Here is a 23,697-nt window from a genome sequence, read left to right on the forward strand (position 1 = left end):
AGATCGAGGGACGTGATTGTTCCCCTCTAGTCGACACTGGTGAGGCCTCATCTGGAGTACTGTGTCCAGTTTTGGGCCCCACACGACAAGAAGGATGTGGAAAAATTGGAAAGAGTCCAGCGGAGGGCAACAAAAATTATTAGGGACTTATGAGGAGAGGCTGAGGGAACTGGGGATGTTTAGTCTTCAGAAGAGAAGAATGAGGGGGGATTTGATAGCTGCTTTCAACTACCTGAAAGGGAGTTCCAAAGAGGATGGCTCTAGACTATTCTCAGTGGTAGAAGAGGACAGAACAAGGAGTAATGGTCTCAAGTTGCAGTGGGGGAGGTTTAGGTTGGATATTAGGAAAAACTTTTTCACTAGGAGGGTGGTGAAACACTGGAATGCGTTACCTAGGGAGGTGGTGGAATCTCCTTCCCTAGAAGTTTTTAAGGTCAGGCTTGACAAAGCCCTGGCTGGGATGATTTAGTCGGGGATCAGTCCTGCTTTGAGCAGGGGGTTGGACTAGATGACCTCCTGAGGTCCCTTCCAACCCTGATATTCTATGATTCTATGATTCTATGAATGATGGATGGACGGTGGATGGACAGACAGATGGACAGTGTACACGGTGAGGGAGGGCCTTCTCATCTGTATCTGAGGTAGGCTGAAGAGGAAATGACTGGCAGTTCCTCATGCTATCCTAAGCACACAGACTCTGGAGGGAGCAGATGTAGGGTTTGTTAATAGAAGACATTCAGGGTAGCAGTTAACTATAAAGCAAAGGATTGTGTGGAGAACAGGGTTTTCTCTTGGGGACCTGGGAGGGAAAAGAAATCTGCTAACTTTTTCCTGTGAATTCAATTTGCTTTTCTTGTTCTTTTCTTTTATACTGAAGACACCCAGAATGGAGATGGTGAAACATCTCCCTTAGGGAATGGTTTTGAATCCCTTTCCTTCACTTCTTACCACCTTTACCAGAGCAGATAGGAGGCATATGATTTGTTTTCAAGGACTTCTGGCCAATTTTCATTGTTTTCTTTCTAAACGTTTATCCCTGCAGTCAGCCTTGCGAGTTGGTTAACAGCTAGTGGGCAGCCATGACCACCCCTCCTTGGCTTAATTAAAGGGCAAAAAACTTCATTAACACAGAGTTTAGGGTGCCTGGTGGGATATCATCCCTTGCAGAACCTCAACTTCAGCACAACTCAAATGTCTGAAAACCAGGAAATTCACCATTAAGGTTGTTCACACAACCTTAACTCTGCCCTCTGTCCAGAATGCCCCAATGTGCCCTCTTAATGCACATACATTTACGCTGTCAGCATCACAGTGGCTGAATTGTACAAGCTTTCTACCTCCATTTACAGCCCTTCAAACCAGATCCCCAGCGTCAGCTGGGCCTGACCAGGCACAACCCGGGGCAAATCAGAAAGGGGCGCAGGCTGGGCTTGGCCCTGGTCATGACTGCACAGCAAGCCCCCTTGCCTCTACTCAGAGACACTCTCCCACCTCACTGAGCCCCCTTCAGTGAGCCACACTGCTCGCTCGCTCTCTCTCTCTCTTTCACACACCTCCCCCCCCCAAAAAGCCTGGGCCGGGAGAGCTGATTTTCTCTTGTGGTGTTCTGAGCCCCACACGATACAGCTGGAGTTGAGATCAGCACACCCTTCACATGCTCCTCCATGAGGACCAGGTTAATTTAGAGGGACTGGCTAGAATTTGAGGTCAGCTGGCGGATCTGCCCTCAGATTCTCTGGCCCATGTTGCTTATTGATGGAAGCAATCCATCATATCCGCTTATAATTTTTATTAAAATGAACAAATAAAATGACGAAGACACACCACACTAAGGCTAAGCCCCTATAAACACTAATAAACCAACTATGAGTTGAACGCACAGTTAGGAAGTTCAGCTCAAACCAGTAAATCAATGCATTAACAACAATATTGCACTGAAATCAGGTCACCAAACTGAGTCAAATCATCAGATTCATACAACAGATATTCTAAGCTTATAAATCCTAGCACAGTAACCCGAGCGGATGGGTGTTCATTTTGGGTACATCTCCACTGGAATAAGACCTGCGGCATGGCAACAGATGGCCCGGGTCAGCTGACTTGGGCTTCCAGGGCCCAGGATGTGGGGCTAAAAATCACAATGTGTAAGTTCAGGCTTGGGCTGGACCACGGGCTCTGACACCCCACGAGGGGGCAGGGGTCTCAGAGCCCAGGCTCCAGCCCAGGTCCTCACGGTGGGCAGGAGGTGCGGGGAGGGAGCGGGAGGTGCTGATCGGCGGGGCTGCTGGTGGGTGGGAGGTGCAGGAGGAAGGGGAGGAGCTGATGGGGGGGGCTGCAGATGGGTGTTTAGCATCCACCATTTTTTTCCCCCATGGGTGCTCCAGCCCACTGCAGTGTAGACCGGACCTTTGACACGAAACCATAGAAACAGGACTCGACATTCGTGTGTTCTGCACGCTGGACACAGAGGCTGACCCATCATTCCCTCACTTGCACAGCATGGAAGTCCCGGTTGCCCAACCAGGCAGGCAGACTGGGATCCACGGGGAAGGAATGTCCTCTGAAGGCATCAACTATTCCTTTCTTCAGCTTACGACACTTTGGATCCAAACGGTAGAGGACAATTGTTCTCAGTCTAACCACGGCATCCTTTGACACTGTAATCAATGCAATTGAACTAGGGAGTGTTCTCAAAACAGTTTACCATAGTAACCCATAACTTCTTTCTCGTGAGGCGAAAACCAACCACGGGGTGCTGCTGTTTCTGCCTGAGTTCTTGACCTTCATCAGGGTAAATTTACACTTCTTTGGGAGAGAATCTTTTTTCCAAACAACCCAAAGTCTCAGCCGTGTTAGTGAGGAACGGCTTCCCCAAACATGCCCAGTTCTTTTCTTTAATCTGATGGCACAGGTCTAAGTTAGGGACTAGTTGCAGGTCTGGATCAGAATCTCTGGAAGCTACCAGAGGGGGGGTTTCTTTCTGAAAATAGGTGGGGATTTTTTTTTTTTGCCGCTATCTTACATTTAACACTGATTTCATTCTGTGGACATCTGCAGCACCGACAAAGGGTGAGTTCAACAAAAACAGCACCTCTGCATCTGCATCGTTCGGGACAGCATTTCCCAAATCACAGGAGTAGCGAGGAGATCTCTTCAGGAATAATCCCCTGTAGGGCCTGGGTCACACCTTCTTTTCGAACCAAGAGACTTACAGTTTCCCAGTTCCAAGTCACTTACTGTGGAATTCTATTCCAAGATCATCTGAGACAATACTGACCCAAACAGTTGAAAACCACTGTAATTGTATTCAGTCACTTCAGTTAACTGCACGATTTCGGACGTCCTGTGGTTCACCATTTCAGAATGGAGATTTAAAGACAGTGCTGTTTCCTTGGTAACATGTCCAATAGCGCGGAGTATTATCCTTTGTTGACTAAAGTGCACCTGAACTTCCTCCATGTCATCACCGAGTGGTGGGGGGAAAGCAAAAATAAATAAAGAAATGACTCTTTTAGCAAATGGTCATTTGTCTCAAAGCCCCCAATAAATCTAAGCTAGATTTGGTCAAACAAAATTAGTATCCAGTTATCTGACCCAATGGCCTACAGGAAAGAGAGAAAAACCCACATCACAGAGGGGTAATAAAGACACTTTCAGTTACATATAAAATGAAATTCCAGAACAGGATACATCTGATGACTCAGTCAGGACAAGAGATTCTCCCATCACATTCTCCTCTGATCCATTCAAACCTGCTTCACTCAGCACTGTCTCATTATTATTGAGTTGTGTTATTCACAAAAGTTTTAGGATTATCATAACGGGGGAAAAGCAGCCAACCTTTCCATCTACAAACAATCCCATGTCAGCAGGGAAAAGCCCAGGAGTGTCTCTGCCAATAGATGGAAACTGGGATTTAAACTCCCACTGTGTCTGGGATCCATTGGAATTCCCCTTCCAGATCAGTGACACTTTCATCTCCAGCCCTAACGAGTCTGATTTAGGATCAAAGGCACCAAAGAGAGAGTCTAAAGCACAGAGGGCTGAGAACACTGCATCATGGGACACTTTGGGCGGTGGAGGGGTAGAAGGCAAAGAAGATAAACTCTACACAGCTCTTGTAGAAGGTAACACTGCTGGGGTGATGGGGAAGGAGAGAATCCCTCCAACCCATCCCATCTCTTTCTGGTGTCACAGAGGCTGAAATGACACTGTCCCTCCCCCGCTCTTTGATATATTTAAATATATTTGTAATGAGAAAAATGGTACCCCAAAATAACCGCTGTTCAGTACCACCCAGGGCAATTTGAGAACAAGTGGGAATGAGGCAATCTGTTCCCTAAAGGGGAAACTTGGTGACCCTAACAATTGCTTTTCAGGGAGAGGCACAGTATCAGTGTGATACTCCAGGTTGGTTTAGACTAGGACAAGTCATGGCTAGGTGAGGTGATGAGGAAACGGGCGTGATAACCCCGGCCACTCGACACGGGCTACATCTTTTGTGCAAGCGTAGTTCTGTTTTAACATGAGACTAGCTAATGCAAGCTAGCCAACTCCATGGAAAACCCTAGTGGAGAAAAGACCCTGGTAGATTTTATCTGGTAGATGTAGCTAGTGGAGATCACCCATATCTCTCCCATCTGGTGCTGATGGACATTCTTGGCACAGACTGCCAGGACTCATAGGACAAAAGAGTTGATAGAAAGGACCACAGGATTTGCCCCAAAAAAGGGCAAGCTGTAAAAGGCAAAAATGGGCACCTCTCTTGGCGCATCTGAGACGTAAATGGCACAAATAGCCTCAAAAGTCACTATGTGGGAATTAGCAAAAAGATTAAAGAAAAAAAAATCTATCTTTGGTCATATTTTTTTTTTAATGATTTTTTATCACCCTTGTGGATCTTCTGATGTGCAACAAGGTTTGAGCTCACAACGAAGTTTTTCCCACACTCTGCGCATAGATAGGGTCTCTCGCCTGTGTGGATTCGCTCGTGCCTGATAAGGTGTGAGCTGTCCGTGAAGCTTTTCCCGCATTCGGAGCATTCGTAAAGTCTCCCGTGTGGGTTCTCTGATGCCTGCTAAGGGCTGAGCTTTGAGTGAAGGTTTTCCCACACTCACAGCATTCATAGGGTCTCTCTCCTATGTGGACCCTCTCGTGCCTAATAAAGGAGGAGCTGTCAATGAAGGTTTTCCCGCACTCACAGCACTCATAGGGTCTTTCTTTTGTGTGGGTTCTCTGATGCTTAATAAGGGCTGAGCTGTCACTGAACCTCTTCTGACACTCTGTGCATCCATAGGGTCTTTCTCCCGTGTGAATTCTCTGATGTCGGACAAGGGTTGAGCTCTGGGTGAAATTTTTCCCGCACTCACAGCATTCGTAGGGTCTCTCTCCTGAGTGGAGTCTCTGATCTCTAACAAGGTGTGAGCTCTGAGTGAAGCTTTTCCCACACACACAGCATATGTAGAGTCGTTCTCCTGTGTGGCTTCTTCGATGTGTGATAAGGGCCGAGCGGTAACTGAAGTTTTTCCCACACTCAGGGCATGTGTTGTTTCTGTCTCCCATGGGGATTCCCTGCTGGGCTGCGGTTTCTTTGAAGTCTTTGTGAGTTTGCCAACAATTAATGGATTGACCCACTTTCTGCCCTGGCTGGTTTCCCTGCTTTCTCCCTGGCCTGTGCTGACTCTTGCAGGCACTTTCCTGCTCACGACTCCTGGACACATTCACATTAGATCTTTGTGCTAATGCCCGGGGTGATTCCACTTGCTCCGCATCTTTCTGCTTTGGAGTCTACTCCTCATTCTCACTCACCCTCCCATCACCTGCTGGGACAGAGAGAGAAACCTCAGAATCAGGAATGGAAAAAGGAAGAGAAAATCAAAATAAGTGCTGGAGAGAGAAAAAAACCAGGAACTGAATTCCCTAAAATCTTCCCCATTGGGGAGAGAAGAGGGGGATCAATTCTGCTTCCACCTCCTATCCAAAGGCTCACAGGGAAGGGAGGTCGGGAAGGGATCTGCTACAAGATCTGAGACTGAGAGCTCACAAGGTCTTTTCAGGGAATCCCAGCTCTTTCCTTCAGGCACTGACAGATTCTGAGTTGGTTTTAATGACTCCTCACCTGTGCAGGGACCTCTCAGGATCGCCCTTTTCTCTGAGCCCTGCTGATGTGGGACCCACAGCTTCTCCCCTTGTTCCAGCTGGGAGATCACGTCAGGTTTCGAAACTGGAAACGCTGCTCAGGGGAAAGAAAACAAGTGGCGATCGGGTGAATTCAGGGGACATTTGTCACATTCTGTTAGTTTAAACCCAGCCATAAAATCCTGGGCCCAGCTCCCAGATGCTCCAAGAGGCAGGTCACTCTACTTTGGAGGGATTTAACTATCGTCATCTCTGCTGCAAACACGCACAACCAGACATGTATCATCCAGGGGGCTCCTAAAACACAGAAGCTGACTCCATATCCCAGAAAGTGGAGAAGCCAGCTAGCGGGGAAGCCACCGTGTAACTGCTTCTTACTGACAGAGAGAGGCCCAGAGCCAGTGATGGGGAAGATGGGCTGGCCATCTAGGGATGACGCTCCCTACGTATGTCAGGGGAGAGGAAAGCATATTTTGAAGAACTGGGGAATCGAGTAAGTCAGGTGTGAGGGGGAGAAGTATGGGAAAATCCCCCGGTGTCTGGAGAAGTTTGGAGAGTTAGAGGCTATAATTCAGGAGCAATGTGCTAATTCCTCTTGAAAAGGAAAATATAAAAAGATTAAAATCAGACCAAGCCCAGGGGCTGACTTTTGTTTTTGCTGGTGGGTGCTCCACCCCTGCTCTGCCCCTTCCTGCCCCCTCCCCTGAGGCCCCCCTTTTGCTCACTCCTCTCTGCCCTCTCCCCCCCGAGTGACTCCCACCCATTCCTCTCCTCCCCCTCGGCTCCTCCCACCCCCCCACCCACCCGCCGCTTGCTCCTCTCTGTCTCCGGAGCACCCATGGAGTCGGCGTTTATGAGACGACGTGACCTCGGGAGGCGCCAGCTCACAGATCCAAGGCGCCGGTAGGGAATAGAGATTGTGGCTGCTGCAGGTGGGGAGGGATGAGTGAGAACCGATGTGTCCCCAGAAGTGTCACTACCCACTATAACACCACCAAAGGCACATTTGTGCCAAGGAAAGGCTCGTCTTGGGGCCGTGAGGAACATAAAGGGTTCAGGAAGGGTGGCTCGGGCCACAGTGAATGGATTGGCTTGCAAGGGTTAGATTTTTATTGGTACATGTCAGTAAACGTTGATTTCGTACACACAAATCAAGCAAACAAAATTCCACTGATGATAACAGAGTAGCGCAGCTAGGCAAAAGAAGAAAAATACATCTTGAGAACTTATTAGAGATTGGTTTAAGGATATTTAATTTGTATAGTCTGACATGGTGATGCTGATAAGTTGTTTCTAATGGTTATAACTATTTCAAGGTCTTCTGTGCCCTGTTCCCAGAGCGTTGGGTAGCAGGGGAGGGCAGAGGGCTAGTGTGTGGGTCACTGGCATGTTGGGGTGATGCTGAATCAGGGCAGAGTTAAGGTTACATTGTGGGGGTGACATGAACCTTAACTCTCCATTTCCCCTTCTAATAACCGAGGGGACGGGAATCCTTACCCAGCGAGGTCACGTTCTCATAGTTCTCCTGCATGACGTCTCGGTAGAGGGCTCTCTGAGCGGGGTCCAGCAGAGCCCCCTCTTCCCTGGTGAAAAACACAGCCACCGTCTCGAAGGTCACCGGCCCCTGAAAGAGCAAGAGCCCCCCACTCAGGACCTGCTGCCCCACTCACAGCCCCACTATTCGTGGGGGAGAGGAGCCAATCAAATGGAAGCTCTGGGAAGCTCCCAGTCAACATAATCCCCCTCAGAGCATCCAGGAAACACCAGGGTGAGGGGCGAAGAGAGAGCCCCTCCTCTCTCCCAGCAGATCCATCAAACACCTACTAGCCAGAGACGGATACAGGAGATGGAGCCCCTAGCAGGGTCCAGGGCGAGCTCCCTGGTAGGAAGCCCAACGCCGTCCCCACTGCCAGCAGCTGGATGTGGGGGCGCAGAGCATCTCCCCTAAGCCTCACTGGTTGGTGCCCCCTTCATATCCAATGGAAGCTTCTGATTAGTAGTTTCAGACTCCAGCCCTGGGAGTCTGGTGAGTTTTTTCCCCACTCCTGCCCTGGGGAGTTGTATCCTGTTCCACAAATAAGGGAATTTCCACATTGACACCCCCACCCCCACACCCCATTCTCTGTTCCTAGAACCTAGGGCCCAGGTTAAACAAGTCCCAGCAAGTTTGTCCCACGCTTTCCCCCCTCCCTTTCTCCACCCTGTGTATTTCCTGCCCCACTCCAACCTCCAGACTAAACGCCCCAGAAGTTCCCATCTCCGGTGTATTTGCTGCCCCTCTCCCTCCAGCAGGAACCCACCAGCAACCCCCCGATAATCCCTACCTGAACTGGCTCCTCTGCAGCCATTTCCCTTCCCCGCGACCGTCCCGTAGCAGGCTGGGATGAGCTGGAGCGAAACATGGACGTCGTTCTGCAGCCTGGCAGGGCAAGAAGAGCAACGGGGGAGATTTCAGAACGGGCTTTTGTTCATTTCACTTCACGGCTCCAACCGGGCCCTTTTTCAGTAGCCATTCTAGCCTCTGCCATGAAAATAAAAGGAGCACCCAACAGATACGAGCTGATAGCAATGGGATGACAGTAGCTGCCAAGACATCTGTTATGGCCAAAGAGAAAATGGCCAGTACGTTTTTGGAATGTATTGCGGACAACTTTTGTTTCCGAACACGGAAGAGGTAACCACGGGAGAGCCATCTGAGACGGGATTCTGACTAGCAGGGAGGAATTGGTTGTGAAGGTAATTTGGGTGAAAGCGATCATGAGATGATGGATTTAATGAGTCTAAGGAAAGGCAGGTGTGAAAGCCGCAGAATGAGGACACTGGACTTCAAAAAAGCAGATTTTAACAAACCCAGAGAACGGGTCGGTAAGGTCCCGTGGGAAGGAAATCTAAAGGAAACAGGAGTTCAGGAGACCTGGCAGTTTCTCGAAAAGATCATTTTAAAGGCTCAGCGGGAAACTATCCCAAACGAAAGGTCAGAGTAAGAGGCCAATAAGGCTGCATCAGTAGCTCTTGAAAAGAAGAAGGAATCCTTCGAAAACTGGAAACACGGAGAGTTGCTAAGGATGAGTCCAGACGAACAGCACAAGGGTGTAGGGACAGAATTAGAAAGGCTAAAGCACAGGGTGACTCACTCCAAGCAAGGGACATAAAAGACAATAAGAACTGGTTCTAGAAGTCGATTAGGCCATGTCTACACGAGAGACCTTACAGTGGCCTAGCTGTACCGATGCAGCTGCACGGCGGTAAGGCCTCCCGGGTACCTGTTCTATGCCAACGGGAAAGAACTCTTCCGGCGACATAATTAAACCACCCCCTAACGAGCGGCGGTAGCTATGTCAGTCGGAAAGTGTCTGCCATTGACATAGCACTGTCCACACTGGCGCTTCTGTCAGCGTAACTTATGTCAGTCCGGGGTTTGTTTTTTTCACACCCCTGAGTGACATAAATTTTACCGACAAGAGCAGACATAGCACTTTCCCCAAACTCTCCCTCAATCACTTGGGAGTCTCCGGACCATGAGCTGATGTCGGCAAAGCCCAGGGCTGCCCTAGGGGGCTAGCACCAGCTGGAGAAAGTCCTCACCTTGGCTGGGCACCTAGGAACCTTTAATTATGGCAACTCCCTGGCACAGATCCCGCTGGGGGAGCAGCAGCTGCTAAATCTGGTCTCCCAGATCACAATGGAGGCTGCAGCCTCTGACCCAGGAAACTCAACACCAATATCCTGAGAGAGAGACACACACACAGAGATAACTTCCTCCCATCCTTTAGCAGCATCCAGAGCTTCTGGTGACAGCAGATAATGGAACCACCTCCCCACAGGGACAGCTGATCTCATTTGCCCCCCTGTTAATCTGGAGTCACTCCTCATCCTCCTTTGCAATGAATCCGGATTCACTGGTCTCAACGAGCCCAGAAACATGGGTCAGGAGGGAGGCAGCCACAATCCTTTTAAACAGACCCATTGCTGAGGGGAGTTTAACCCCCTCCGTCCCTCCCCATCTCTAGAAAAAGGACTCAGGGCATCAGTTTTCCTTCCAAAACCTGAAATTCCTCCAGTTTCAAAGGGGGGGGGAGAGAAGCAAAATCTGTCATGATTTTATATCAGTGTTTGATAAGTGGATAGAAAGATATCACTACCCCGTACCAGCCATTCACGCAGGTAGAGGGAACCCTGGGTGGGGTGCTGCTTTCACAGGAGAATGAAGGATCCAAAATACTTAAGAACTGTCCATGATCTGCCACGGGCCTCCCTGGAGCCCCCCCCAGAAGTGGCTGCATCTCAGTGCTGCAGGAAGCAACCCCTCGTGGAGACCGTTGGCCGTGGGGTTTGGGACATTTCTGGAGAAAGCGGCGATGGGTTAATACAGGAGCACGGAGAGTCTCAGCCACTCTGGGCACTGCTTGGGCTAGCAAAGAGCCAGTTACACCCTACAGCGGAGGAGTGAGCCCCTCATCCTGTGCCATCAATGTCCAGCCAAATATCCTGTGAGCACTGATTCGCTGAAGAGGGGGAGGCCTCTGGCTTTGATGGGCATTCAATGTGGGGCAAGTTTCTTTCACCAGCAAACATTTTTAATGGAGATAAAAGGGGGGGAACAATTGATTCTCAAAGGAGAGGGGAAAGTTGATCATTTGGGAATTTAACCCTCCGGGATCTCCAGTGTGGAGAATGACTCGGGGCTACTGGCTCCCACCAGAAACGGAGACATTTCCGCAACTAAAAAACACGAGGAACATCCCCCAAACCGGAGAGGATTTTTAACTGACATTTCATAATGACATGGAGAAAGGCAAAAGGCGAGGTTTGAGAGCCATGTTCGGTAATGGGACAAAGACAGGTGGACATCTGAGGGATATTGGATCCATTTTCTGAAAGGACATTTTCTGAAATGTGGGATTTTCCATCCATAGTGGGTGATAGGTAAAGAAGTAAAATTTGAATGACTGGCTTATCCATATTTTATAAGCAGAGAGAAAACGGGCAACATTCGCGAGGACTTTGGTATCAATATTCCAGACAGGGGCAAAACCGGGGGAGATTTTATATTAATAATCTTTTAGAACTATTGAAACCGGGAGCAATCTGGGACATATGAAATCAGTAATAGCTAACTAGCGAGAGAGGAGGATGGGGGGTTAGGGTGTTTTGTATGTAGCTTTGATCATGGGGGAGAAAATGGGTCCAAAATTGATACTATGAGGGGGGAAAAACCACAAAGTTCTATGGGGATTTTATATTGATATTCAATTCTGAGTGGGAAAGTTTGAAAGGATTGTAGATGACGGTTCGGTAAACCAGCCCCAGTCCCACGGGCAGCAGGGAACCCTTGGGGAGGCTGTTTTAAAAGGGCAGAAGAGGGGGTGTGGATCCGGACGGCTCCTTGGCAGTGGGGTGGGGATGGGCAGGGGACAGGCAGTTGGTGGCTGTGGGTACTTCCATTGGGCAGACGGGCAGGCACCTGCTGGGAGTGATTACCCCATTGGTGACACTTGCTCCTGCTTTCCCCTGCGGTGCCCCTTCCAGGCTCTGTTGCTGGCAGAGAACGGCCGCCCCACCCCAGAGCCAGCCGGGTTTCGGGGCTCTCCCAGGCTGCATCCCCTAACCCCTTTCCCATTTAGGGGATGACTCACAATTTCCCACCCAAACAAGGACACATCACTGCAGATAACACAGGTGGGAAAATATCCCAAATCAGAGGAGATTTTAAACAGGCCTTTGAGAATTAATGCAGCAAAATCTCGGGAGGAGACCAGAGTGTCAAGTATCGGGGGGTAGCCGCGTTAGTCTGTATCCACAAACACATTTTCCCTCCATGCAGCTGAAGAAGTGGGGTTTTTACCCACGAAAGCTTACGCCCGAATAAATCTGTTATTCTTTAAGGTGCCACCGGACTCCTCATTCGTTTTTGAGGAGACCAGAGAAAGGCTCAGTCAGCTGGGAGAAAAGGTGACGTGGATTTGATACCAGTACTTGCTGATTAGAAAGAAAGGGGGAAGATTTGTATGAGTGAGAAGTGGGACAATCTGATTTCACACAATCATAGGATATCAGGGTGGGAAGGGACCTCAGGAGGTATCTATTCCAGCCCCCTGCTCAAAGCAGGACCAATCCCCAATTTCTGCCCCAGATCCCTAAATGGCCCCCTCAAGGATTGAACTCGCAACCCTGGGTTTAGCAGGCCAATGCTCAAACCACTGAGCCGCCCCCCAGCCCCTTGCAATCTCCTGCCCGCCCAGAGCCAGGTCCATCTCCCCCCGTTCACACGGTCTGCCCCCTCCCTCCACCCCGGCTCATTTCTCATCCCTCCCTCCCTGACCCACAAAGGTAGAAACCGCAGCTGGGCCCGGTTTCCTTCCCCACCTGAATCCCCCCAGCGGGGCCCCAGGGCAGGGGGCTTCCCAGATGCTGCCAGATGTGAGCTTCCCAGACCCCTTTGTGCAGAGGGGCACTTTCCTACCCCTCCCCGGGGGTCCCTCACTCACCGGGGGGCTCCTAGTGCGGGCAGAGTCCGGGGGAGCTGGTCCCAGCTGGAGAAAGCTCCCCCCCCCCGGGCAGGGAGGGGTTAATGACGCCCCCCCCCCAACACAGACCCCGGGGAGCAGCAGCAACCTCTGGTCCGGGGTCTGGGCTTTGTTCTCCCAGCCCCTTCCTGTGTCTTGCAAACACCGACCCGGGCTGCAGCCAGAGATACCCCCCCCAATACACCCTGTCTGCCAGTCCCAGTCCCAGGGGCATGTGGGTCCCCCGTGGGAACAGGAAAGTGACCCATTCTCCCAGCCAGAGAGGGAGAGGAGATGGGGAAGGGGCTAGAAAGGGAAAGAGGAGAGAGAAATTGAAAGGGGGGTGGGGTGGAGGGAGAAAGAAGTGGGGCCGGGGGGGAAAGAGTTTCCCAGCTCCTTTTGCTGCCTGGCCCTGGCTGGTTCCCACTGGGCGCTGGGGAAATCCCCACCCCAGTGTCTAGTGAGTCCCTGGCTCCCCAGGGAACTCACCCCGGGGGTCTCCTTCAGGCTGGTGACCCGCTGGGCTGAGAATGGCGAAATCTCAATGCTGCTGCTGCCCCTTTGTTACCCCTAGGGTCTGCTTCCCTGGGGCAGGGACTGTGCGGGGGGACACCAGGAAAAGCCTCACACTTAAGGCCCCCCATTATTACATTACCCTGCTGATACCAGCCTGGCCCCGCTGCTGAGCGAGAGGTGACCTGGGCCCTGCGAGTCGGCGGCTTCCCAGGGCAGGAGAAATCGTCTGTGAATTCTAAGTGTGATTTGCTTTCTTTACACAAATACTCCTGCAATAGAGATCAACCGCACACGGACAACCCCTCTCCACTGTTCCCTCTAAGCTGTGGGCGTCTGCGTGCGCACGCAGATCCGAAACCCCGCGCACACAACAATTTGCACAGAAAAATTTTTGCGCACACGGCCTGTCAAAAATTAGAGGGAACATTCATAGATTCATAGATACTAAGGTCAGAAGGGACCATTATGATCATCTAGTCCGACTTCCTGCACAACGCAGGCCACAGAATCTCACCCGCCCACTCCTGCGAAAAACCTCTCACCTGTGTCTGAGCTACTGACGTCCTCAAATCGTGGTTTAAAGACTTCAAGGAGCAGAGAATCCTCCAGCAAGTGACCCGTGCCCCATGCTACAGAGGAAGGCGAAAAACCCCCAGGGCCTCTTCCAGTCTGCCCTGGAGGAAAATTCCTTCCCGATCCCAAATATGGCGATCAGCTAAACCCTGAGCATATGGGCAAGATGTGTTTGTGGTAGTTTATTAAGGGGTCTGGTATATTCTTGAATGAATTGCCTGCAGTAATTGCAGATGGCCAGGAAACAACATAGTTCTGACACATTGGAAAGAGTATTAAAATTCATCAGAGTCTGCAATTTATGAGCTTACAGTAGAGCGAATTTTAAAGGCTAAATAATTTACTCTTTTCTGGCTCATTGACTTTTTACTAATGACAAATTTTCCCCAGCAATAGTGGTACTAAAAATTAAAGTATTATTAACATAAGTGGTTATTTTTTATTTGCTTGCTTGTTTTGCTGTAAATAAAGCTTCGTGAATGAAATAATTAAATTTACTTGGGGAAATTTTTACTCCAAAGGGCATTTTTTTTCAGCTATATTACGTTTTTTAACAAATGAAAGCTAGTTTGTGTTGGGGTTTTTTGGAATTACTTTTAGGGTTTAAAAACTTTGCTACGTTTAAGAGGTTGGTTTGTTTGTTTTTTAAACTTAGCTTGGCTAAATTGTGATGTACAGATTGCATGGGCTACTTATTTAGGAGAATTTTCTTAGTTGTTTATAATTAATTAACTTTTACAGCTTAGATTTTTTTTTTAAACTGGCACAAGGGTACATTATATGGAGAAGAAATTCTTCAATATATTTATGTATATATCCTAGGAAGTTTAAATTTTCTGTATGCATTTTTGAGCAGTTCATAGCATATATCATTTTTCACACAGTGATTTGATTATGAAGGGGGTTTAATTTTTATTGTGTGGAGGTTTTTTTTACACACGTCAGACAGTTTTTAGAAAACAGATCTTTTTCATTCAGTTTTTATCTTTAAAGGCTAAACTATTAGCAAGCTTCGTTTCATTTTTTTCACTTGTTTTGGAAAATATGCATCTTTGGGGGAGGAATTGCCATTTCTTTTAACTTTACGCAGCGTGATAGATGGTCGAACTGATGTTGTTGCACTAGAATTAAACAGGATTTCATTTGTGTGTGTGTTTCATTTGTTATTTAATCGTATTTTTCCACTTTAATTAGCTAGGTGTAGGGAGAATTTTGTGATTTATTGTTTTTGAATGAGTGTTAAATTGAAAGGAGGGTACAGTACAACACACACCCTCTCTATTAAGTTTAGTTTGGGGACTTTACCAATAGTGGGTAACTGATGGGACAAAGTTTTGTCCTTCCCGTATGGAAGACAACGCAATACCTACATTAAATGGTGCAGGAATTTTTTAATACTTTTAGACAATGGATTATGCACTAAAACAAAGGCATTACCCTCCTTAAAATTTACAAGATGGACTTCTTAAAGCTAATATTAGGCTCATTTCCTGGAAATGTTGAGTGGGATTGAAATAACGCAGGGGATCATCCCACACTTGTCCTTTCGGAATTACCATATGTTCTGGGTAGCACCGCAGGCCGTCAGAGGTACTCTGAAAAATGAGACCCACACGCAGCTAAGCCGCGAGTTATTGGCTTTATTGAAGGTTAGTGACACACCCACAACGGGGACTCCAAGCGTTGCTGTCACGGAGGCGGAGAACCCAGCACACTGGAGCTTTGCCTGGGACAGAGTCCGACGAAGGGGTGAACAGCGAGCCATAATAAGCACTTCCGCTACCTGGCAAAGGGGCATGCAGGGCAGACAGAACCGGCCTAAAGCTGGTTACAGCTGGTTTCCCATGTCCTACAGTGACTGGGCAGCCTCGAGAAAGCGGAAGTTCCCTAGCTAGGCTGTAACAAAGTCTTCTGCAGTCCCTTACACCATATTTATAGCAAAATTCTCTGCAAAGGGTGGAATTTCTCTAGAAAATTCACACATTACCCGTGTGACTTGAAACCGTTTGGTCAGATTTTAACAGGCCTTTGGTGGGATTTAGGGACACTGGATTGTTCTTTAAAGAGAGACAATCTTGCTGGTATTCAAAATAGACCAGTGCAGTTGCTCCTCGGTGTAGATGAAAAACGAGAGTAGGCCTAAACTCTGGTCAAGACAACTGTGTACGTGGTCAGCGGGCAGAAGAAGAGAGTGTGGAAAATTACTAACAAAACACAATTGCAGTAGCCAGTCTTGTCTAATGTAACTTCAACAATTAGTGTGGGGAAAGCCGGTAACCGCAAAAGAACAACCTGTGAATAACAGGAAAAGCTTGTTTTTTCTGTGTTCCTAATAAGGGAAAATATTAATAAGGAAGTATGTGTAACTAAATTGTGGTTTTGAGCTGTCTAAGCTTCTGTGTTCCCTTTTTCAGCAGAGCAGCAGCTTGGCTGGCTGACTCGCCCTGCATGCGCATGCTTGAATAAAGGTAGCCTCACGCGGATCTGATCCAAACACAACGCATGGTTAATTTTCCACAGCACTGGGTATGGTAGCTCTTGGACTACGCTTCGGCAAAGGGTGAATTTCATATTCCCTACTTGCATGGGGAGCCAAATCACTCTCCAAACCTCAACATTTTGAGCTTTCCCAAATAAGTTTATGGAAGAAAATTCTTTTATATCTAGGCTGTATCTTGGATTGCTTCGGTATAGCTGTTTATATACATTAAAGACTATTTAGAAAGGAGAGAAAGACACCCATTAAGACAGTGATGTCCTTTTTATTTTTATCGGTAAAAACACTTTTTGCATTCATTTTTGGGTAAAGAACACACAAACGGCAGGAAGTGACGTCATCATTTGTCCGCACTCCCCTCCCAACTCAACACGTGGAAACATGTCTGGAGGACAAAGACTGACCTGGGGAGGTGGTGAATCACAGCCTGTGTATGAAGGAACTATGTCATCAGGGTGAGACACGGCTTGATTCAAATCTTGTCTAGTTTATAGAACTCAGATTGCGATTTTACTTTTTATTTCATAGGTAACCAACTTTGATCTGTGCGCTTATTACTAATAATCACTTGAAATCTACCTTTCTGTCGTTAATAAATCTGTTTTATATTTAACCTAAAACAGAGTGTTTTGCTTGCAGTGCTTGAGAAATCTGCTCAGGAACAAGAGCTGGTGCATGTCCTCTCCACATTGAGGGAGGGGCAAACTGGGTTATAAACTCACACTGGTCAGTCTTCTAACGAGGGCAAGATGGTACAGACCTGGGGTCCTAGTCTGGAGAGCTAGAGAAATTGGCTGAAGCCTCTCTATTGTTGGTACATGAGTGCCTAGGAGAAGCATTCGTATTACTCCGTTGGATGTATCCTAGCCTCTGGATGGCTGTGTAACCGCAGGACCTGGAGAGGTTTGCAGCTTGTCACAGCATCATATTGTGAGAGGGAGCCCAGGATGGTAAGACAGAGGGCTTACCGGTACCCCAGTTCCAGGTTGCACCCCAGGGAACCTGTCATAACTCCTATCTCTCCCACATGGGGCTGATGGAAATATCTGGTAGGAAGGACACATAGTCACAAGACTCATAGGACAAAGGAGTTGATCATAAGGACCATGGGAGAGACTCCAAAGAAGGGTGAATTGCAAAGGCAAAAACTGGCAATTCACATGAGTAAGCTAAGGGGACAGAGCGAAGCAAACGGTGCAAATAGCCTTGCAGGTCACTATGTAGCAAAAGACCTACAGGGAAAAAAAAATCCTTTGTCATGCCTGGACAAGAGCTGTATGTTGTTCATCTCCCTTGCAGATTCTCTGATGATAAATGAGCTGTGACCTCTGACGGAAGCTTTTCCCACACTCGGAGCATCTATAGGGTCTCTCTCCTGTGTGGACTCTCTGATGTCTAACCAGGGCTGAGCTCACATTGAAGTTTTTCCCACACTCACAGCACTCATAAAGTCTCTCTTCTTTGTGGATCCTCTGATGTTTACTAAAGGCTGAGCTGTCAATGAAGGTTTTCCCGCACTCACGGCATTCATAGGGTCGCTCTCCCGTGTGGATTCTCTGATGATTAATAAGGGCTGAGCTGTCAACAAAGCTTTTCCCGCAGTCACAGCACTCATAGGGTTTGTCCCCCGTGTGGCTTCTCTGATGCCGAACAAGGTGTGAACGCCGAGTGAAGCGTTTCCCGCACTCACAGCACTCATAGGGTCTCTCTCCCGTGTGGATTCTCTGATGCGTAAGAAGGTCTGAGCGGTCACTGAAGCTCTTCCCACACTCTGGGCATTCGTAGGGTCTCAGTCCTGTGTGGATTCTCTGGTGTCTAATAAGGTCTGAGCGGTAAATAAAGTTTTTCCCGCACTCACAGCATTTGTACGGTCTCTCTCCCGTGTGAATTTGCTGGTGTCTAATAAGGTCTGAACTCTGACTGAAGCTTTTCCCGCACTCACAGCATTCATAGGGCTTCTCTCCCGTATGGTTTCTCTGATGTCGAGTGAGGTGTGAGCTCCGAGTGAAGGTTTTCCCACACTCACAGCATTCGTAGAGTCTCTCTTTCGTGAGGATTCTCTCATGGTTAATAAGGACTGAGCGGTTACTGAAGTTTTCCCCATGCTGAGTGCATGAGATGTTTCTCTCTCCCACGAGGATTCTCTGCTGGGCTGTGGATTCCTTGAGGTTCTTGTGCGTTCCCTCACAATTAATGGATTCACCAGCTTTCTCCTCTGGCTGGTTTTCCTGCTCCTTCTCTGGTCTGCGCTGACTCTCGCAGGCTTTTCCCTGCTCACAACACATGGACGCATTCCTTTTAGATCTTTGCAATAATCCCCTATGTGCCTCTCCCTCAGCCACTTCCTGCTGAGAAATCTGCTCCCTGTTCTCACTCACCATCCTGTCACCTGATGGGATAGAGAGAGAGAGAAACCTCAGAAAGAGGAATGGAAAAAGAGGAGAGCAAACCACAAGTGTTGGAGAAATGGGGGAAAATTATCAGGAAACTAATTCCCCTAAACTCTGCCCCATGGGGGAGAGAGGAGGGAATTGAGCCTGCCTCTATGTCGCAAGCAAACACTCAGAGGGAAGGGAAGGACCTCCTGCCGGGGGTCGGGATGGGTAGGAAGCCCTGAGCATATCTGCCCTGAGGACCTGACCCCTGCTGGGGACAATCCTGAACACGGACAGCTCCCAAGGTCTTGGTAGGCAAACCCACTTGTTTCCTTCAGGCACTGTCAGCCTTTGAGTTGGTTTAATGAGTCCTTACCTGTGCAGCCACCTCTCAGGAGCTCTCTGTCCTGGAGCTCCAGGACCCACGGCTCCTCCCCTCGTTCCAGCTGGGAGAGCACATCAGGATTGGAGGCTGGAAACCCTGCTCATGAGAAGGAAAACAAGGGAGATCAGGGGAATTCATGGGACATTTGTCACCGAACAATGTTCTACTATTTTAACCCCAGCTCATTTTAAAGCAATAAAACCCCGGGGCCAGCTCCCCATATGCTCAAAGGTGCAGGTCCCTCTGCTTTTGAGTGAATTCCCTATCTCCATCTTTGCTGGGAACAAACACAGACAGACACGCCTCATCAAAGGGGCTCCTAAAACATAGGGTGGGTAACTCCATGGCCCAGGAAGTGAAGACTCTGGCCAGAGGGGAAGTCCCCCTGAAACAGCTTCTTACTGACAGAATGAGACCCAGTGATAGTGGGAAAAGTCCTAAGGAAGCTGGGACTGGTGAGAATGGGTTAGTGGGGTTCCGTGCAGTAAGGAAGAGGAGGGAGAAGGGATGTCACTGAATGCAGGATCTCAGGAGTATGAGACGTCAATAAAGCCCATTTTGAGGAATTATGGACTATAGAGAGTCAGGTGTAACGGTGGGGAGTAGGAAAATTGCCCAGCGTGTGGAGAAGGGGGATAGAATTATAGAAAGGTAGCAGTGGAAGGCACCTTGAAAAGACGTCCTGTGGCAGGACAAAGAAACCTTAGACCATCCCTGACAGGTGTGTGTGTCCAACCTGTTCTTAAAAACCTACAACTATAGGGATTCTACAATCTCCCTTGGGAACCTATTTCAGTAATTAACTCCCCTTACCGTTAGAAAGCTTTTCCGAATATCGAACCTAAATCTCCCTTGCTTCAGATTAAGTTAATCGTTTCTTGTTCTACCCTGGTGGGCATGCAGAATTATTCAGCGCCATCCTTCTTACAGCAGACCATAACATTTTTATCCGATCCCCCTCTCACCCTTCTTTTCTCAAGCCTAAAATTGTCCAGTTTTTTGTAACCTTTCCTCACGGGTGAAGTTTTCTAAATTTCATATTTTTTGTTCCTTTCTTCTGAACTCTCTCTAATTTTCCCGCATCTAAAGCGTGATGCTCAGAATTAGACACTGAGACCGCATCAGTACCAAATAGAGCAGGACAAGTATGACCCGTATCTTACATCTGACACTCCTGGTAATACACCAAACAACGATCTTAGCTTTATTTGCAACAGCATCACATTGTTGACTCGTATTCACTTTGTGATCCGCTATAGCCTCAGATCTTTTTCAGCAGTACTGCCACCGAGACAGATATTCTCCATTTTGTAGTCGTGTATTGGATTTTTTCCTTCCGAAGTGGAGTACTTTGAACTTGCCTTTATTGAATTTCATCTTGTTGATTTCAGAGCAATTTGTCAGAGTGATTTTAAATTCTAATAGTGTTCTCCAAAGTGCCTGCAATCCTTCCCAGCTTGGTGTCAACCACAAATTCTAGAGGCATACTCTCCACTCCACTGTCCACGTAATTAATTAAAATATTGAATAGTACCAGACCCAGGACCGACCCCATTTAAGAGACACCCTCCCAATATGAGAGTGAACTATTGATAATTACTCTGTGATTACTGTCTTCCAACCAGTTGCACACTCATCAGTACCACTCACGTTTCATCTACCCCATATTCCCCTCATTTCCTTGTGTAAATGTCACGTGGGACTGTATCACTATTCCTCCGATCAAGCTATAATAACTCTACTGCTTCCCCCGCATCCACTAGGCCAGTAATCTAAGTTCCCTCTAAGCTGTGCGGCCGTGCAGCAGCCTATCAAGGGCCATGCAGGCGCTCAGGACTGCAGCCGGGGAGAGGCGCCTCTTCCCCGGCCCCAGCCATGTAACGATAAGGCCTTTGTTTGCAGCCAGATTAAACGAGCATCCGAGCAGCAGTCAGTAGCTGAGAAGCAGGAAGTCACATCCTCACATTCCATCTAACTTATATTAAAACAATGTCATATCAGGCTGTCAGGAAGGAGACCCCATCTTAACGGCACCCACTATCACCAGATAAAGAAACAGATATTAAGATGGCTAAAGAAAACTCAGTTCGATGGCGTCCTGTCTGTCAAGAAATCACTTATCAATAGTAGTGGTTGTGAAGTCCTCATTTCTTTATTGTTTTGTCATTATGGTCCTCACTTCCCTATTGTTTGTCTGTATAGTCTCTGTCTGGTTCTTTAATTGTTTCATAATTAATTTTGCTAGGTGTAAATTAATGAAGGTGGTGGGGTAGGATAGCTTAAAGAATTTTGTTACACTATGTTAGGCTTGGTTAGTAAAATTTTAGTATAATGATTGGTTAAGGTCTAGCTAAGCAGGACTCAAGTTTCACTGTATAAAGTGAGGTCCAAGAAGGAGACCGGCTGGGAAGAGAAGAAGAAGAAGACGACGGAAAGACCTGGAAGAAGAAGAACTCACCCCCAAGACTCAGCCTAAGATCAGGGCTGTTATGAATCCTCTGCCCGACCGTGACGTGCAGCAAATAGGACCCAGACGACACCAACCTTGCCTGGCCAACAGGGAAAGTTCGCCTGCGTGATCAGGGCTGGTGAGCATGGCATTGTAGGCTTAATGTGTATTCTGCTTGGTAATTGTTAATAAATAGAGGATCGGGATATTACCGTGTAAGGCTCTTTCACTGGTAAAAGGTCCTGCACACCTGCAGAAGTAGGATACACCCAGAGCCCTACGTACTGGGAAAGGATGTGGGTACTTACATTGACCAGGTTAGTTACACCCTGAGCCCTCCAAATTGGGAACGGGTAGGTGCTTTTTGCCTGGAGCCTTACGAATTGGGACAACGTGTGAGTGCCTACATTAACCGGGTCACACCTGGAGCCCTATGGACTGGGAAAAGGTGGGGTGCCCTATTGTGTGCAGGTAACAGCCCCGGACCTGCTGTGGTGGGGAAAAGATGCTCTCCCCCGGCCCCAGCCCCAGAGCTACTGCAGTGGGGAGGGGCGCCTCTCCCCCCACAACCCAGGTGCTGGTGCAGGGAGAGAGGGTTGTGGGGAACCTGCAACCCAAACCCCTCATCCCCGAGCCCGCACCCCTAGCTGGAGCCCTCACCGCCCCACCCCCACACACACACACCCAAACCCTCTGCCCCAGCCCTGAGCCCCCTCCTACACCCTGAAACCCTCATCCCCACCCCTGCCACACATCACCTCCATGCTGGTGCACGTAACAAAACTCATTCCGCACATGGATGGGAAAAATTAAGAGGGAACACCGCCAGTAACCTTGTCAAAGAAGGAAATTAGCTTGGTTTGGCATGATCATTCTAACAGTGGTGACGTACTCACGCTTACGCATGTTGTCTTGAAATTTGCTACTCTTCATTGGCATGCCAAGCAGGGTTCTTGGTTGAAATTTGGGTTTAATGGATCAAGGGGCTCCTGAGATAAAGCTTTCGGACAACGTGTGTTGTGTATTTTTATTGCATTTTGAAGGAGTTCCTTTTGGAATTTTTGTCCTCTGATATCAACATGCCTGGGTTAAGAGCAATATTTTAGAGTACTTAAATCCAAATGTAGACTTTTCCCCGGTCTACACTTAGAAGTGTGGCCAACACAGCTCTGTGGGTTAGGGATGTGAAACCCTCCCCCCCCAAGAGCTACACCAGCAAAATCTCTAGTGTAGACACAATTACAGTGGCAAAAAAAGTTCATTAAAAAAAAATGAAGGAAATCAAATGTCCATAAACTACGTTAATTAACTACAGTTGCCCAGCGCTGCCTCGTGCCCTTCCAGCATACGGACGGTGGCTACAGTTAAAGCTCTGAAAACCAGAAAATGAAGAGGTAAAGTACACTACATCCCTGCATTGCCACCTTAACTCTGCCCCCGGCCACTAACCCCGGAGCCGGCAATAGCCACTGCAAATGTGTCTGTCAGGGTGGTGCAGAGGTTGAGAGCTACCGAGGGAAGTGGAGGTTTCGCCATCTCTTGAAGTCTTCAAGTCGAGGCTGGACGCCTTTCCGGAAGATGATTTAGTCCAAGACAAGGTATTCAGCTTATGACAGCAGCGACTGGATGAAATTCTACCATCTGTGCTGTACAGGTGGCCCCTGAGGGCCCAAGTCTGCCTCATTTCAGGGCTGAGTTTTCTAGGTGGTGCCAGGGAAGGTGCGCAAGGGGGAGTTTTTGCCGTGGGAATGGTCAGCGCTCTGGGTTAATGCCCTCCAGGGCTTCAGTGAAGACAATGACGCAGAAGGAATCCTCACGGGGAGGGTAAATGGGTGGTAAGATTTTGCAAGTCTGGGTTGGTTTGCGTGGAGGAAGCTCAGAGCAGCTTCCGTTCACGAGGCCAGACCTATCCCCCCCGTTCTGCCTTAGCAAAGAGTTGTTAGCCTTTGTGCTGTAGTTCTCCCGTGCTCTGTTCCCCGTGTTGTGTAGCAGGGCAGGGCACAGGGCTGGTGTGTGTGTCCCTGGCATGGTGGGGTGTCGCTGAAACAGGGCAGAGTTAAGGTTACATTGTGCGGGTGACATGAACCTCAATTAGTCACTTCCCCTTCTAGTAACTACGGGGACAGGAATCCTTACCCAGCGAGGTCACATTCTCGTAGTTCTCCTGCATGACGTCTCTGTAGAGGGTTCTCTGAGCAGGGTCCAGCAGAGCCCCCTCTTCCCTGGCGAAATACACAGCCACCGCCTCGAAGGTCACC

The 23,697-nt window shown here is 48.5% G+C and overlaps 1 protein-coding gene across 1 annotated transcript in view; it reads right to left on the bottom strand.

Moving 5' to 3' along the window:
- Positions 1-23,697, bottom strand: part of LOC141978939 (uncharacterized) — a 107,193-nt gene extending 83,496 nt beyond the window's left edge. The window contains 6 exon segments of the mRNA XM_074941340.1: positions 4,888-5,049; positions 5,052-5,410; positions 5,717-5,738; positions 17,564-18,619; positions 18,982-19,086; positions 23,576-23,697. Coding sequence (XP_074797441.1) covers positions 4,888-5,049; positions 5,052-5,410; positions 5,717-5,738; positions 17,564-18,619; positions 18,982-19,086; positions 23,576-23,609 — 1,738 coding nt within the window. The 5' untranslated portion in view covers positions 23,610-23,697.

The sequence above is a fragment of the Natator depressus genome, chromosome 28 (genome assembly GCF_965152275.1).
Source record: "Natator depressus isolate rNatDep1 chromosome 28, rNatDep2.hap1, whole genome shotgun sequence".
Lineage (NCBI taxonomy): Eukaryota > Metazoa > Chordata > Testudines > Cheloniidae > Natator > Natator depressus.